The 17500-nt window shown below is 41.9% G+C and overlaps 2 protein-coding genes across 2 annotated transcripts in view; both read left to right on the plus strand.

The window, feature by feature from the left end:
• LOC138007442 (glutamate dehydrogenase, mitochondrial-like) overlaps window positions 1-8119 on the plus strand; it is a 17659-nt gene extending 9540 nt beyond the window's left edge. The window contains exons 7-15 of the mRNA XM_068854339.1: window positions 221-282; window positions 2279-2416; window positions 2644-2679; window positions 3551-3652; window positions 4172-4252; window positions 5336-5459; window positions 5596-5678; window positions 6263-6325; window positions 7719-8119. Coding sequence (XP_068710440.1) covers window positions 221-282; window positions 2279-2416; window positions 2644-2679; window positions 3551-3652; window positions 4172-4252; window positions 5336-5459; window positions 5596-5678; window positions 6263-6325; window positions 7719-7838 — 809 coding nt within the window. The 3' untranslated portion in view covers window positions 7839-8119. The remainder of the gene's footprint in view (window positions 1-220; window positions 283-2278; window positions 2417-2643; window positions 2680-3550; window positions 3653-4171; window positions 4253-5335; window positions 5460-5595; window positions 5679-6262; window positions 6326-7718) is intronic.
• A 5552-nt stretch (window positions 8120-13671) lies between these two features.
• LOC138007443 (uncharacterized) overlaps window positions 13672-17500 on the plus strand; it is a 43024-nt gene continuing 39195 nt past the window's right edge. Inside the window, exon 1 of the mRNA XM_068854340.1 lies at window positions 13672-14273. Within this exon, the coding sequence (XP_068710441.1) occupies window positions 13718-14273 (556 nt within the window). The 5' untranslated portion in view covers window positions 13672-13717. The remainder of the gene's footprint in view (window positions 14274-17500) is intronic.

A 17500-nucleotide genomic window follows, 5' to 3' on the forward strand; every position in this document is an offset into this window, starting at 1 on the left:
CGAAGATATCGTTGACGTTGCCCGTTGTCATTAATGTGCCAACCAGAGCCTCGTTGGCTGTCGAAACAAAGGTTCTTTCTTCCAGGGGTTGGCACATTTGAATAACAAAAACAGTGTTTGTAAACAGATCTCTTTCCTATTCACCGAAGTTGAACAAAGACAATTTTACACACTGGCTTTTTCCGGATAGTTGTCTTATTTATTTATTTATTTATTTCAGAAAAATATGCATCACTAGTTGGATTAGAACCAGGACTTAAAGGAAAGACATTTATTGTTCAGGTATAGTTTTTCAGTAAATTACAAAATTGCAATAACTCGTATGGGATACAAAACGAACTGGCAATTGGTCAACTCCCAGGTGGCTTAACACCGCACTGGTAGAGCGGTGTGTAATGCAATCGCGAGGTCATGGGTTCGATTCCACTACTTAAATTGCATCTTCATCTCTGTGATGATCTTTCGCTCGCAAAATCGTCAAATTTAACTGTTGAATAAACCCAGTGGATGCTGAATGTGCGCGGTTTACGCCTCACTAGGGACTTTTAAAGGGAGCTTAAGCACGCCCGTTTTTGAGACGCGGACGGCAACCGGAAGAGAAAATTTCGCTTGCCAGGACAGTGGTGTCTCCCAGAATTTTATACTAATCATCTCTAATGGAGAAAAGCTCCATAGCAATGTAAATGTGTTTGTGTGAAAACAAGTTAAAAGGGGACATAGTTCACTTCCGGTTGCCGTCCGCGTCTCAAAAACTGGCGTGCTTAAGTTCCCTTTTAAGATCTACGACGCGGTCGTCAACGAAAACGCCACGAAAGAACAATATCATTGGTTAAAAAAGGAAAAAGAATCGTGGTGCACGTACGACACGCCCTTTAGCACATATTCGTGCGGTATTGTGCACAACAACGACGTGAAATCACCAATTTGAGGTTTTGGCGATAACGCGAGCGTAAAATGCGAATCTTTCAGTCTCTGTAATTTTTACTCTTAAAACTCTCGTACAAAATTATTTTTAGGATACTTCGCCCACATTGTACGACCCGAACGAGATGGCCTAACCGTGAGAAACTTAAGATAGTGCAGAGTTATATTTGAGGTGACATTTTCGTCGACGTCGCCGCCGTAGATCTTAAAGTTACCTACTGATGCAACACCACAGGTTTTGAAGAAAAATCAACACTTGATGTAACCACGTAGACGCACTATAAAAGGGGTCACTTCATGCTTTGTTTTTGTTCGGATTCATTCAAGCACGACTGATAATGCAAACATCAACAGAGAGAGAAAACCCGTAAATGATATTCTCAGATTGACAGATATGTCCAGAAATCCACGAAGTGTCCCCCTTCTCTTCTCTCCAACTTCAACATCACTCGTGTCTCGCAATACAGATAATTAACGGATAACATCTTACTACTTGTTACTGACACATTGCCGTGAGGGGTTTTTCATCAGACAATTTATCACAAAGCCTTGCATGCGTCCACCTTCGATAAACAAATCATCCGCATGTGTCGAAGGTACTACGCCTTTTATAGCGCGTCGTGGTCTTTACTGGGATCCCACATTCCCAGTCGTCGTCCGGTCGTCCCAGACGACTAAAAACCTGTCCAGACGAGTATAAGAACTCCCAAAGGTCGTCCGTTGGACGAGTGAAGTTTTAATAAATGTCTTTTCACGAATGTCATCAAGTGCTATAATATAGAGAGACCGTACTTTCGTTCTGATCGCTTTTCGTTCTATAAAAACTTCCAGAAAATAAACAGCAGCTTTCCTCAGAAATGAAATCTCAAGTTTGGGCGCCATCTTTGACCACGCGGTATTTTTCATGAAACGATTACAGGCTCAATTTACATGTATCTCTGCGATAGTTGATAGCAAGGCAAAGAGCAAAGAGTGGCTCGTAATCTCAGCTGATAATGTGGCGTTAGTTACAAGGTGTTTTGCCACCGCAGGCAAAAAGGAAAACAAGTGGAGGAGAACCTGCTGCCTCCCACGTTGTAAATAACATAATACTCCAGAGTCAAAATTCGTAATTTCTGACGTGAATGTAAAATAAAACGCGAATGCTCAAGTTACAAGTAATTTTATCGACCATTTTCTATACAGCAGACTTCCGCATTTTTGCCCGGACAACCCAAAATTTGTCCGGGCAAGTATCTCGTAAGACGTACATGCCCGGCTGACGACTTTGATAAAAAAATAAATATGGATCCCAGTGTTTAACGCAATCAATACAGTGATCATCTTTCAAGTAGTCTTGGTTTTGTTTTATCAGGGATTTGGCAATGTGGGTCTCCACACCTGCCGTTATCTCCACCGTGCTGGAGCGAGATGTATTGGTGTGATGGAGAGAGATGGAAATCTTTACAATGAAAATGGAATAGACCCAAAAGAACTTGAAGACTACAAACTGGTATGATTGTCTGAGCTGCGCAGCTGTTAACAGCGGTTATCTAGTTATATTATTAACTCAAATAAGTGCAGACAGGTGGCGGTGTGTTGAACTTGTTAAGGTGCTTGATTTGTAAGCGGAAAAAGGGATTCCAATCCCTCCCAATATAATCTACTATCAGGGTTTTCCCAGGGGTGGTTTCAAATTCAGCTCCATAACGCCTTGTTTCTTTTTACCCTCAAAACCAGGAAAATGGATCGATTAAGGATTTTCCTGGAGGCAAGGTAAGATAAATGAAGTGATCTAAGATGTAAAGGCGCTGTTACACTGTGTAATTTTTCGTGCAACTTGTCTCGCATCACCATGGCGAGACAAGTTGCACGAAATATTGCCCAATGTAACATACCTTGCGACGGCAAAATGTTTTGCCAAGACGAGTTGCAGAAACTGTTGCGGTAAGTAGAAATTAGTTTTACCTTTCGCAGCGCTTCAACGAATTTGAGCAGTGTAACATCTATCCTGCAACTTCTGCGGTAAAGGTATACGGTTCCAACCTATGAAAATGTTGCTTTGTTCCTCTTTCAGGGAGGCACCTTGGTCCCGTGGTAAGGGCGTTGGGTTCGCATGCGGGTTGTTCCGGGTTCAAATCCCGTTGTAACCTCCGGTTTGGGTTTGTTTCGGGTTGTCCCGGATTCAACTCTACCACGCTTTGTAAATACTGGTTGCCTCCTGCCAGTTGGGGTTCTTCATAATGTTTCTGTTAAGTTTGAATTGACCAATTTCGATTTGTTAAAATTCAGTCCTAAACAAAAGGCATCATCTCGAGGCTCTGGGGAATAAACTCATACAAATCCTTGTAGTTATTCCCCAGAGCCGCGAGATGGTGCCTTTTGTTTAGGACTGAATTTTAATATATCGAAATTGGTCTATTGTTTCTTTCAGATTGTTAAAAGTGGAGTGCTACATTAAACAAGGAATTTACATTATTTTTGTCTCATGTTATTTATCATCGAGAACGTGAAAAGTTTCTTGAAACGTTGCCTGATGTGACACCCGTCAAACAACTTGTTTTGCAGTGTGAGAACTTTTGTTGCAAGTGAGTAAGAGCGCCTTACTACTTTGAAATTTTAAATGCTTATTTTTGGCACTTTCCAGATGACTGAAGAAAATCTGTTAGAAACTGAATGCGACGTACTGATTCCAGCTGCCAACGAGAAGCAAATTACGATAAGAAACGCCCACAAGATAAAAGCAAAGGTAGGTTGTTCCACTCCGAAGTGTTAACTTTATAATTAATTAGAGCAAATTAACCGGGATTCTGTCAATTACGTATATACATTAAGTATTTTCTGATACACAGTAAGCAAGATATTGCATCGGAAAAGGTTTGTGCTAAGGGCAAACGTGTGTATGCTAAATTGCTGCCTTAGCGTATTGCTCGATTTTTTGCTAAGCTGTGAGATCAGTCTATAGCCTACAAATTCCCAGAAATGTGCTCCAGGAAAGCCTTGTGTTAGTCTCCCTGCCTTAAAAGACTGCATGAAGTATGAAGGAAGGAAAAGTCACCTTTTCTCTGTGTATTTTCTTCAACGAAAACTCAAATTGTTAAAGGCCGCTTTCTCCAGTCGTCTCGCAACAAAATATCTGGCCCTCTGTTGCACACTGATACAACATGATTTTTTTTCTCGTCCAAGCAGGATCAAAGAAGTTCATCCTTGGAAAATCACACTTTGAACAAAGCATTATAAGTTTTATGATTTGTCTCTGTATATCTAGGTAATCGCTGAAGGCGCCAATGGACCTACAACTCCAGCTGCAGAAAAAATTTTAATCGAAAATAAAAAGCTTGTGATCCCAGTGAGTGTTGTTTTCAATATTCGGCATATTCAGGAGCCCATCTGGAGCGTGCAACGTCCATACAGCGTCTGTGAAACGGCGTTTCAAAAAACAAAGGCAGTTCCTGTTCGGTGACCCTATGACGTCAGCTTAATTTCTTGTAATTGGTCATCGGGCTCCTGTGGGAGTCTCATTCGCGGGAAATTCGATCTAAAAATAAATCGGTCTGTGAAAACGCCGTTACACGAACACAGTAGAGTTGTAGGCTCCGGGTCATGGCTTCCTGGCATATTCGAAAGGGAGAAGTGATGCGCGCACTTACTTCGACAATTGAAGCAATTGTGTTTTTAACGGGACTTGATATCCATGACTGATGCGATGCCGGTGCAATGCTCTATTAATTGAGCTATGAAGCCACTCCGTTGGGAGCTGGTCAATTTGTTGGGCTCATTTGTTCCCCTGGGGCCCGGGATTTGTTCCCCGGGAGCCCGGGATTTGTTCCCGTGTCGGAAAGGGCAGATATTGTGCACTTAAGTGCGAGGACCACTTCTCCCTCTCGTCTCAGTATAACCCGCTGTTCAAATATTTGCATTTATTTCATTCATTCGGCATGTTATTGCTCATGCAGTGGAAGTAAAAAGTAATATAATTATCATCCATTGTAGTTAAACTGGCCAGCGTTTGAGGTTCGAGTTCGCTTGTGGACACATGCAGTGATTGGTTCCATCATCGTCATCATTATTGTTGTCTTTCGTCACCGTCATTGCATTGTAATCTGTCCATCGATGCATACAGAGGAATCGGGAAAATTAGGAGGGTTGTGTATGTTTGACTTCCCCAATGAAAGAGCCCGAGAAATACCTTTCAAAAGCCATTTTGTCCTTACTTTGTTCGTTTCATTTTGTACCTGCCTCCGGTAGAATGACCACAACCAAGAATAGATAATAGCCCTTTTCACGGTTAGTTTTCCTAATTTGCATTACAATATAATCTAGCATGTACCTGAGGCAATTTCGGGTAATTTTGTTGTTTTAACCCGAAATTGCCGCGCATCCACGTTAGATTACATTGTGAAAAAGGCTATTACCATCATCTTTCTCACAGGACTTGTACTTGAATGCTGGCGGAGTAACTGTGTCGTATTTTGAGTGGCTAAAGAACATCAACCATGTCAGTTTTGGAAGGTTGACTTGGAAATACGAGAAGGAGGCAAACTTTAATCTTTTAGGTAAGCAGACCACACACAGCGTGATATCCTTGTATCCTGCTTCTAACAATTCGGTACTTTACAGAGGAAGAGAGGCGGAAGGGAACTTGTGGTCTCAAAGGAACAGTAAATAATATTGCCTTTTTCATTTCAACAGCTAGCGTCCAGGAAAGCTTGGAAAATCATTTTAAACAGTCCATCCCGATCAAGCCTTCATCAGAGTTTCTTACAAAGATTGCAGTAAGTGCAGGGCAAAGTTCTTCATAAAATTGACATTGAGTACTGCAAAAGTCTCTTTTAAAAAAATCCTTCGGAGAATCTTTGGTTATGTCATCCTTTTTTCACTTCGAAAACTGAGCACTTCACAGACTCGAAGAAAAAAATCCTAGTACTCGCCTCCCACCAATGTGGCCCGGGTTAGATTCCCAATTTTGGCGTCATATGTGGGTTGAGTTTGTTGGTTCTTTACTCTGTTTCGAGAGGTTTTTCTCCGGGTGCTACGGTTTCCTCCTCTCCTCAAAAACCATTTTATTTGATTTCTGCACCGTATTTCTGTACGGTATCTCCTCATTATTAGCATTGTTTGCATTGAAAAGTTATTTGAAAAGTTATAAATTCGTCTACAAGTGAACATTTGCACAGTGACGTTTGCGTGGTTGTATTCCTAGTCACGTTTGCTCGTCATCGTTCTTTTGTGATTAATGAAAGAGTCCTGGCACCGTTAAGATTTGGCCCTAACGCGAGCGATTACGTAGCTAAAGACAAACGCGAGTCAACGCTGTGTGCGGTCAGTGACACTGCTTGTTCGCTTTGATTTTTGTCAGGGTGCATCAGAACGAGACATAGTGCATTCCGGGTTGGAGTTTACTATGGAGAGATCGGCCAAGGTATGGAGCACTAAATACCTTCTTATGGACAGTAGTCCTCTTTATGGGTTGATGGAAGCAATCCTTTTTTTTCTCAGATATGACCAGGATTGACCTAATTAGATGCGTGTAGATTTTTATAAGCGTCACAAAGTGTCCCCATAAATCTTCTGTTTTAGTGAACGTAAAATGTTGCGATTACCCTAAATTTCAAATAGTACTAAAGCTGAGGTTTCACGAGATTGTGGTAAATATATAGTTGACGCATGGACTTGACGGAACACTTCTTGACGCTTATCCACAACGTTGTACAGTATCACAAGTTCTGCGTGGATCTAATTGGGGTCAATTCTGGACATTAGTGCCTGTGTGACGCCTGATGACTTGTTTATGTTATTTGACGGTTCACTACTTCTCACGATTAAATCTGAGCCGGTATGCCTCAGAAAGCTGGATCGAGGAGAAAATAACGTTAAAGAACCACGTGATTAAAATGTACACATGTACACATGTACATGGCTGCAATCGCGATAATCGTTACCTAAAAGGTAAATTTCTTTTCTGGAAAGCCTTCCGAACTAGAATCTTCGTACTTTAGTGCACACAATACTGCACGGTGTCACTGCAACCAAAAACCCAACAACACATGGAGGACACCACACGAACAGGGCAAGATTTGTATTCTAGGATCAATTCAGGGCTCGAAATTAACGAAGAAATCCAGTCGCATTTTGCGATAAGATATGAAAATTTAGTCGCAATTTCGCAAATTTTAGTCGCAAAATCGCCGCGCTGCATCAGTCGTTTAGCAAAAAAATATGAGCCCGCAATATTTGTGTGTAAAGAAACCGCTGAAAATGGCGAATGATCGAAGAAATGGAGCTGTGCACGTAACATCGCAGCTAAATTACTCTACAATTACGCTATCTTCAGAGAAAATTCACAGCGAGAAACAATAATTTTGTCATTTCTTTATTTATTTTAGCAAAAGTAGCAGCAAAGTGGCAACTGCTCACCCTTTTGTTTCGAAACAGCGAAGGTGACAACAAGTCGCAAATTTGCAACTTCTCTAGATATTTTAGTGGCAAAGGGAAAAATTTAGTGGCAAATGCGACTGTATTGGTCGCAATTTCGAGCCCTGCAATTAGCACTTTCTTCGAGCATGTTTAACGTTGCGGGTGTATTGGTGGCTCTGGCCGAATTAATTAACTCTTTCGCCCCCAGAGGAATCGCCATCGAATAGTAAAATCATCTGGCTCTAGGAACGAGTAAGATTTATGAATGGGGCATATTTTTGGATTGGGTGAATACGTTAACTCTATCGCTCCTAAGGGTTCCCCTTTGACAGAGTAAAATCTGTAAGTGGCACTTTTATCAGGGAAAGGTTTTAATGGCCTTGGTACTTTTTTTCCAGCAAATCATGCGCTGTGCGGAAGAATACAACCTTGGACTGGACATCAGAACGGCAGCTTACATCGTGTCCATGGAAAAAGTCTACAACACATACGCCGTGGCTGGTTTCACGTTCACTTGATCAATCAATAATAATCAGTTCCTCAATCATTCAATAATATTAGAAAACTTGGAAGTTGTTGAACTGGGTAATAATTTTTTTTATAGATATTGGATGTGTATGGTATTTATCGCCAACTGATCAGGCGAATCACACTTAAAGTAAGAACTTTGCCTGTGGCATTGAATCTGAGAAGAATGGAATCTCAGAAGAATAGACTTACCTGCTTTCCGAGACACTTGTTACTGCGTCAATTTTATGGTAAAACATGAACCCAAAATAAACGATGCCTGGTTATGTTACCATGTTGAACCGTTTTATTACCGTAAACGTTTTACAGTATCACAAGCTTTATTCACTTGTTTGTTTATTTGTTTGTTGTATCGTGTATAGTTTCGTTTCATCGAAGCAGGTGTTTTGTATTTTTCTGGGATGACTTTGAATATTCAGAGTGTCAAGGCTCGTCGTATGGGATAACTGGTATATGCATTTCACTCCGCCTGTTTGATGCCAACCTTGGATTTATTTTCTCACCTTTCCCCTACTACCCTCCTGCTCCTGAAGGGGAGAGAAACCTTCATTCGTCCAAAACTTCGATATGTCCGGAAAAATCCCTTCGCCATTCTCGAGCACTTTATCTATTGTCTTTAGACTCTTTAAAGTGGCTCGGTTTTCGTTTCCGGTTTGGTAGTTGTACGAGCTCTCGCGCTTCGCGCTCTGTGAGCTAGAATTGTCGGCAAGTCTATATTGTCTTAGGAAATTCTTCCTTTATAATGTGTCGTACTGAACAGACTGCAGCTGCTTACCGAGCGATCAACGATCGACATGATATTCTCTCTGAGGTAGCTGCAAGAGAAGTGCCGTGAGCAGAGACGCCCCTTGTACATCGCCTTCATAGACCTGACCAAGGCTTTCGACTTAGTCAGCAGGGCAGGGCTGTTCACACTCCTGCAGAGAATCGGATGTCCCCCCAAGCTCCTGACGATGATCACGTCCTTCCATGAGGATATGAAGGGCACTATCCAATACGACGGCTCGTCCTCGGACCCCTTTCCTATCAAGAGCGGTGTTAAACAGAACTGTGTCCTCGCCCCAACACTTTTCGGCAACCTGTTCTCCCTGCTGCCAATCGGAAGAGGGCGTGTACCTCCACACCCGAAGCGATGGCAGCCTGTTCAACCTCGCGCGCCTCCGTGCAAAGACTAAAGTGCGGAAAGTTCTCATACGTGAGTTGCTATTTGCTGATGATGCCGCCCTGACAGCACACACCGAGGCTGCCCTCTAAGAACTCAACAGCTGTTTTGCCCAGGCCTGCACTGAGTTTGGCCTGATGATCAGCATCAAAATGACAAACATCCTGGCCCAAGACGTCAGCTCGGTCCCCTCCATCTCCATTGGCGACTGCACACTCGTCGCGGTGGAAGATTTCACTTATCTCGGCTCCACCATCTCCAGCAGCCTCAGCCTGGACTCCGAGCTGAACTCCAGGATGGGCAAGGCATCAGCAGTAATGGCCCGTCTGTCAAAGAGAGTGTGGGAGAACCCCATGCTAACCATCAAGACAAAGACACAAGTGTATCAAGCCTGTGTGTTGAGTACACTGTTGTATGGGAGTGTTAGCTGGATTCTATATGCCCGACAAGAGCGCAGATTGAACACCTTCCACCAACGCTGCCTTAGACTGATCCTTGGCATCTCATGGCAGGATCATGTCCCCAACAAAGATGTTTTGGAGCAGGGAGGAACTCTCAGCATGTTCGCCCTGCTCACCAAGAGACGCTTGCGCTGCCTAGGCCATGTCACCCGCATGAAAGATGGCAGACACCCCAAGGACATTCTGTATGGTGAGCTTGCCACTGGCTCCAGACTAAAGGGTAGGCCAGCACTCCGCTACAAAGACGTGTGCAAGCGCGACCTCAAGGCGGGTGGCATTGCTCCAGCAGGACTTGAAGCGCTGGCAGCAGACCGCAGCAAATGGCAATCCACCACCAGGTCGGCCATCAAGACAGCTGAGCTGAAGCATGAAGAGCAGTGGGAGGAAAGGCGAGCACGCAGACGCCAGAGAGCGGAGCCAGCACCATCGGACGACAACGTCTTCACCTGCACTAACTGTAGCAGGATCTGCCGCTCCAGGATCGGGCTCTACAGCCACAGCCGGCGCTGCAGCTCCACCACCGACTGACTCTCAACAGACGCAATCTCCATAGTCTCCTGAGACTGACGGATGCCTACTACTACTACTTAGCTGGTAGCAAAGGTTCTATCTGAGACATATAACTCGCAATATTTTGCGAGCCAGCGATGATAAGCATCATGTGAGGGGCTCATTTTCCTCTACAGAAAACATTGTCCATTTGGCTTTTTGACATCTCGCAACATCGACTGACGAAAACAACACTAAAAGCTTGTGAAAATGTCCAGAACACAACCATTTTCGTTTTTCCATCCTGAATTATGATGTAAGTGTTCGTAAAGAGTTTTTCCTCGTATGACGTCAAAGCTTGGAGATGATGTGGTAAGTCATCTTTTGCCGAGCCAATACTTTCAATTTGCTTGGCTGTCAGAAGCGCCGAAATGGAACTGAACGCTTGGAAATTTATAAGCGCAATTTTCATTTGATAGCACATAAGCCGCAAACTGTCCACACTGGAGCAATTTTAATATAGTACATAACTGCATTCCAATCTCTGGTTTCCAAACAATGAAAAAGTTTCTATGGGGTCCAGGGGCATGCTCCCCAGGGAATTTTTGGCTTTGAACTCTCCAAAGTCCCTCTTCCCGTGTTTCTGACCGATTTCCGTAAAACGGTGGTCTTTTTCCTTGAGGATATTTGCATAAGCCTAAAAAAGAAGGCAGGAGAAACTGTCTACCTTATCTGTGTGAGAGAACACGCGATGGACCGTGACCAGGGGCACATGCCCGGTAGCCGGTTTTCGTCCTCTGACCTTCTATATTTGAAACAGCTTTCCAACTAAGTATTTAGTCTCTTAGCCAATCAACGCACGATTTCAAAAATTGAGGACTCATTAACCACGTACTCCGTCCTCTCGAAACAATTCGATTGAGAAATTAAAGCGAGCGAAGCGCGCTTGAAGTGAGGTCGAGCGACGACGTCTTTAGCCGCTGAATTTAGAGCGCTCTAAATTTCCCTAACCACCCGTCACCTAGTGGAAAAGATGCTAAATACTACCCTGGTATGAACGAATTTGAATGCAGCTTAGAGGTTGGTGGCTACTGAAACCGCTCTACTGGACGCCACAAATGAATGGTATTGGAATACTGATAACAATCTCATAAATGGTCTGATATTCCTAGATTTAAAAAAGGCCTTTGACACCATGGACCATACTACCCTTTTGGGAAAGCTTGCACTTCACGGAATCAGCCATGAATATGTAAACTGGTTTCGGTCTTATCTAGCCGACCGAAGGCAGCAAACCTGTATCGATGGAATACAATCTGACTTCTGTGATTTAACTTGTGATATCCCTCAAGGCTCGAGCTCTATCTTAAGGCCCCTATATTTACCATATATATTAATGCCCTCCCTTCTTGTAATTTGTTTTCAAGACCTAGGATGTATGCGGATGATACCACTCTCACATCCTCCGCTGAGGACTCACATTTTCTTGAATACAAAATGAATCATGACATGAAATTAACCCAGTCTTGGTTGACGGCTAACAATTTGACTTTTGATATCAAGAAAACCAAATTCATGTTTCTTGGCAACCCTTACAGATTATCTCAAGTACATAATGACTTTACTGTAAAAGTAAATAAAAAATCGCTAGATGGGTATCTGAACATAAAACCCTAGGAGTTCACATTGACGAATCTCTTACCTGGTGCCCACACATTAATGATGTTACAAAGAAAATATCTGCTGGCCTTGCAGTCTTAAGGCGTATCAGTGCTACCATACCTTTTGATACTAGAATAAATATATATAATGCACTTATGACACCCTACTCCAATTATTGTAGCCCCGTCTGGGGCAATATTGGTAAGAACTTATCCGACAAACTTCAAAAACGACAAAATTAAATAGGGTTGCCACGATTCCTCTCAGACTATGAGATCCGCTCAAGTGACCTGTTGGATGGGCTTGGCTGGGAAAGATAAGAAAACTTTAGATTAAAAAAGCTGTACAAAATTCATAATAATCTTTCCCCATTGTATCTTGCAAATCTCATTTACAACATCTTAACCGTTCACACACACATAATCTTAGAAACTCTGAATACTACATTCCTAGACCGAGAACTGAATATGCCAAAGGTAGCTTACATTACAGGGGATCTGTGGAACAGAATTCCCTTAGAGATCAGACACCAACCTCTTGTAGTTTAAACAACTTCAAAACCGCTCTCCACGGGGTAGATTACAATGAATTCATGTAAATTTTTATTGTATATTTTCTTAATTTCGTCGTAATTAGAGTTAATGTAGTTTTAGTCACGTCTTTTAAGAAGAGCATTTTTATGATAAAATTTCGTGAATAAATAAATAAAGATGATGATGATGATGATGATGACTCTGGCGATATATAACATTGGATTACCGATGGTGAAGACACAAGTACTCTAGACTGGTGTGTCGAAACGTTGGGGCTTTGAATCGTAATTTTTTAAGTTACATTGAAATTTCTTCAAACATTGTCAACCTGGTTGCAACGTGAACTGTAACTTCACATGCGCCCCAAGCTCAGTGTGAGGGAAACCAACCGTGACAAAAATGTAAGGATTTGTATGCGAACGGTTGCAAAGTTAAACTGTCCAACATAGCTGGGAAATCCATGTTCCGAAAATAATTTTGGTTCTGATCGGGTGGACTACTGCCTGAGGTCGCTCGCCGGGCTGCTATTGCTTTGTTGGCGGGTTGAAATGAAAGTTAAATCTTTGCCAATTGATTCCCGATGTGGAATAGGCCTTTTGCAACAAACGATCACATGGTACAAAATCCGCCATTTTGGAGGGCAAGCTCATTATTATCCCCCCACTGGGACATTAAAACAAAGAGACCTGAACCAGTCAAGCTTGACTTGCCTTTGTTTTAATGACCCAATAGGGGAATAATAATGAGCTTGCATGACGGATTTTGTACCATGTGATCGTTTGTTGCAAAATGCCTATTGTAACCGTGGGAACATTTTATCCAGGAATATGTGTCTCTATTCGGTGGGCTCCTGAGAACTTAGTGTGCAGCCTTGGGATTTTATTATGCCGTTGACAACCGAGCAATAGGCCATTTCCGAGTTCTTGTCTGCCTCCTCTTCAAAGCGAGTCTAAGTGCGAAGTTGTTGTGATGTTAATTAGTTCTACTTTACATAAGAATGAAAACTAATTTTCATAACAAAAACTTCGCACTTAGACTCGCTTTGAAGAGGAGGCAGACATGAACTCGGAAATGGCCTATTGCGAACGGCTCAAATCGCGTCGAATCTGAGAAAAAAAAAACACACACACACACACAAAGAGAGAATAGGACGCACAATGGCAATAAGGTTAGGCTTTTTAATTGAGAATTTTTCGTATAATTGTCTTCTCAATTCTTTTATCGGGGATCCCATCCATTGGGCGAACGAAAGAATATATTAAAACCCTCCAAATGTCTGAGATCGAATACAACAACCTGCTTTTCGAGTTTAGTGAAAGCTTAAATCATTTAAATCGAGGTGATCAGCTGCTTTTTCTTTACAGAGGGAAGTTAGGTTTTGGGAGTGAGGATAGAATCCGAGATGCCCTTTGTTTTCTCGGCTTTCTCTCACACTGAACTTGGGGTTCCTGTGGCACTGTGAGGTTAAATTGCAACCAGCAACCTTGTTCCCAGGGCTCTCTCTCTCTCTCGAAACTTCAGACGGGAGTAACGAACAATAGAAGATAAAGCCTCCAAGGCAAATGTCTGACATCAAATACAACAACCTTCTGTTCGAGTTAAGTGAAAGCCTAAATCGTTTAAATCTATGTGATCGGTTGCTTTTTCTGTGCAGAGGGAAGTTAACGCCTGGGAGCGAGGACAGAATACAAGATGCCCTCTCTTTGTTTAAAGAACTGGAAGACTGCAATCATTTAGGTCCTGATCGACTTGGTGTTTTGAAAACCCTCTTAAAAGGTTTAAACGAGTACGTCTTATTGGAAAACGTTAAGAGGTTCGAGAACGACAGAAAGGAATATCTTGGTTTGCTCGACAAGATCATTCCAGTGCTAGACGAACTCGATGATGTGGAACGACTCATCTCTATTTGCAGAGCAGATATTCCGGAAGCACACGTAGGAAACATTTGCAACGTTCGGTCGTTGATAAAAGAGCTCGAGAACAACAGCAGTTTAGGGACTGATTCGCTGGGCATTTTAAAAGAGATTTTGTTACAAACAGAACAAAATGACCTTCTTAGGGAACTGGAGAAGTTTGAGGAAAGAAGAAATCGGGAGGAGGCGTTTCAAACTAGGAAAGGTATTCGCAACATTTTCATGATATGTAGATGATATTCACATGTACGCAAAGAGAATTGTTGGACTTGATTAAACTGTAGACGAACTACGGGATTGGGAGCCAGGCACTAATGAAATGAAATGAAATTTGTTTTCCTTTTAAGCTAGGGAAAGTACCGCCCAGACAAAGTTTCTCCGAATCGAAAGTTCTTTACCTGTATTATCATACTTGACCACTCATGTGGGCTTAATGTGTTTGAATAACTAACAATAACGCTTCAAAAATAGGCAATTTTAAATTGAAATCCGCCATCTTTGTTTTTGTGTATGCAAACGAGGTTATGACGTAGCAATAGTCAAGGATTTAACAAGGAAAACACAGGCGAGGAGAGCGATACTTCGTAGACTTGAATCTTAATCCAGAGGGTAAATTGTATTGATATTAGCTCAACCATCAGGACAGATCTTCCTCGTGGTCGTTAACAGGCTCCCCGCGCTCATTGCTGTAAAATAAACCCCTGGAAATCAAGTTTAATTGAATCTGTCTACCGTGACTTTCGACGAGACGCCTGTTACAACTTCAAAACAAAGGGCCATTTACATATTTCCATCGAATGGTGAGAGTAAGTCGTCTCAGTAGTTTCTATAAAAGCTAACAAAATTTGAAATGAAGTTTATTTCACTGCCTGGGAAAGCGCATAACAGTGAAAGTCGTCCATATATTGCTTGATTCAGTTTTCTCGCTCCAGTGTAATGATATTTCGGACTGGTTGACTGAGATTTCAGTATGAAGCGAATGTCACCAAGACCAATGTTCATATACCCGATGAAGATCCCGATTGAAGTCCGCCTTGGTAAAATGACAGATCCTAACAGACAATAAAGCAGTCAGTTTTCAGGTTTGAGGAATGCATCCACGTTTTATTTCCAAATTTCTTTAAATTTTCATTTACCGGTGGAAGATTCGGTTTTTTTAAATTTTTATATGTGTTCTCAAGTCTAGACATGTCTAATTCATCCCCCTCGAAAGCGTACTTGAGCAGATCAAAACTCACCCCAACAGCGGTAATTGTAGCTAATTGTTGCTGTGAAAACGCCTTGCTATGCATGTGTATTGAGCAATATCGGAAGGTTTCGTCGGCTTATTCTAAACGCTACCCCCCGTGTGAAAGCGAGCAAATATGTTTGCTGAAGCATCAAAGACGGCTCTCGCACAAGTAAGAAAGTAAAGAAGAAAAGGCGGTACGCTAGTCGAATATTTCTATGCCGCATGTTCAAGGTTTTTGTCTTCTTTGCACTTGCTATGTCTGATTTTTGCCGCTTAGTTTGAGTGATCAGAGGATCTACTTGTAAGTATTTAGTGGCTTGAGTTCCTGTCACATTTATGGCCTATTTGGCCTACTACATATTGAACCACAATACCGTTTACTATAGTTCATCTTACATTTGAATTTTGGATCTGAAAGGTCACGCAACATTGAGAAAGTGATCGAGGTAAGGGCCGAACACGTTTGTGGACTATTGTTACGTCATAACACGTCAGATGGCGCTTTCCAAGTCACGAAAGATGCAACTTCAAAGTGCTCTTGTCACATCTTAAAAGGGAACTGGACAAAACGGCAATTATTTTCGAATTCCTGGGGAGTAGTTTTGGTAATGTAGAGGAACTTTTTCTAGACCGTACTTTCCTTTAAATTTCATCAATGCCACCCCCTTTCCCCCACCCCAATCCTCAGCAAGCGGGTTCTCCTTTTCCCCTTCGTTTATCGCAAAAGGGTTAAAAGGGTTAAAAACGCATCGTTTCATGATATAAATGGCATAAATTTAAGGCTGGATATATATATAGATAAATACTTCATGAAGACAGTTGGATGAACTTCTTACTGGTGCGACGACTCGATTTAATGAAAGTTTCCGTTGTTAAGTCTTCTTGAATCATTCATTAAAAAATCATTCATTAAAAACTAAACACTAAAAACCTGAAAATTATTTACCCAAAACTTTTTATTTAGGAAAAATAGTTTTTAGTTTTTAATGAATGTTTGAAGAAAGCTAAACAGCCGAAACGTCCATTAAATCGAGTCGGATCAGTAAGAAGTTCACCCCACTGTTTTCATTCAGTATTTATCCATAAATTTAAGTGTTTGTAGAGTATCCTTTGGATCTTTCTGCTGTGAGTTCATTGTTTGTGTAAACCTTTTTATCCTGGCTATATACATACAGATATAAGATATATAGAGTGCTGGATGCGTTCGCAGAGCGTAGTACATCTGAAGATTGAACTAATCAATAAGACATAACTTTTTCTGTGACTCTGAGTTTCACGCTTACGCGATCATCAGATAGACTTTAATGAAGAGTATACCTCGCTTGCTTTAAATATATACAGTGGTTGGTTAATTAGTAAATCTATTGCGAACTCGTTGGCCTTTTTATCTTGAACGACTTTGCCAACAAATACGGAACAAACAACATCGGACTTTACAGGGACGATAGACTCACCATTTTCAAGAACACCACAGGGCCTCAAGCGGAAAGGACACGGAAAGAAATAACAAGGCACTTCAAAGGACACGGACTGAAAATAACAATAGGCCTTTTTCGAAATATTAAAATTCAGCTTGCCTCACTTTCAAGCTGAATATTTAATATATCGAAAATGGCCCATTCAAAGCAACTTAAAATCAGTTGATTACCTCGATGTCACACTCAACTTGACAAACGGACTCTTCCAACCATACAGAAAACCGAACGACGAGCCGCTTTATGTCAACACGAAATCCAACCACCCACCGACTATCATTAAGCAAATTCCTGCAGCCATCAATCGCAGATTATCGGCATTTGACAAAGCTAAGCATCCCTACGGCAAAGTCCTCAGATCAAGTGGATTCAACGAAAGCCTTCACTACTGCAAGGAAAACATAGCCGCACCCACGAAAAGTAATAGAAAAGGAAACATCATCTGGGTTAACCCCCCCCCCCCCCCATACAGCAAGAATGTCCAAACAAACGTCGCTAAAACCTTCCTCAACCTAATCAAGAAACACTTACCACCAAACGACAATTTCCACTCCGTCTTCAAAAAGAACAACGTGAAAGTAAACTACAGTTGCATGCCGAACATGGGCAGCATTATTAACAACCATAACAAGAAAATTCTTGACAACAACACCACAACACAAAACGGAAGGAACATTTAAACAACGATATAGGCCACATAAACTAACTTCCCGCAACAGAAAATAC

This window comes from Montipora foliosa, chromosome 6 (assembly GCF_036669935.1).
Source record: "Montipora foliosa isolate CH-2021 chromosome 6, ASM3666993v2, whole genome shotgun sequence".
Classification (NCBI taxonomy): Eukaryota; Metazoa; Cnidaria; class Anthozoa; order Scleractinia; family Acroporidae; genus Montipora; species Montipora foliosa.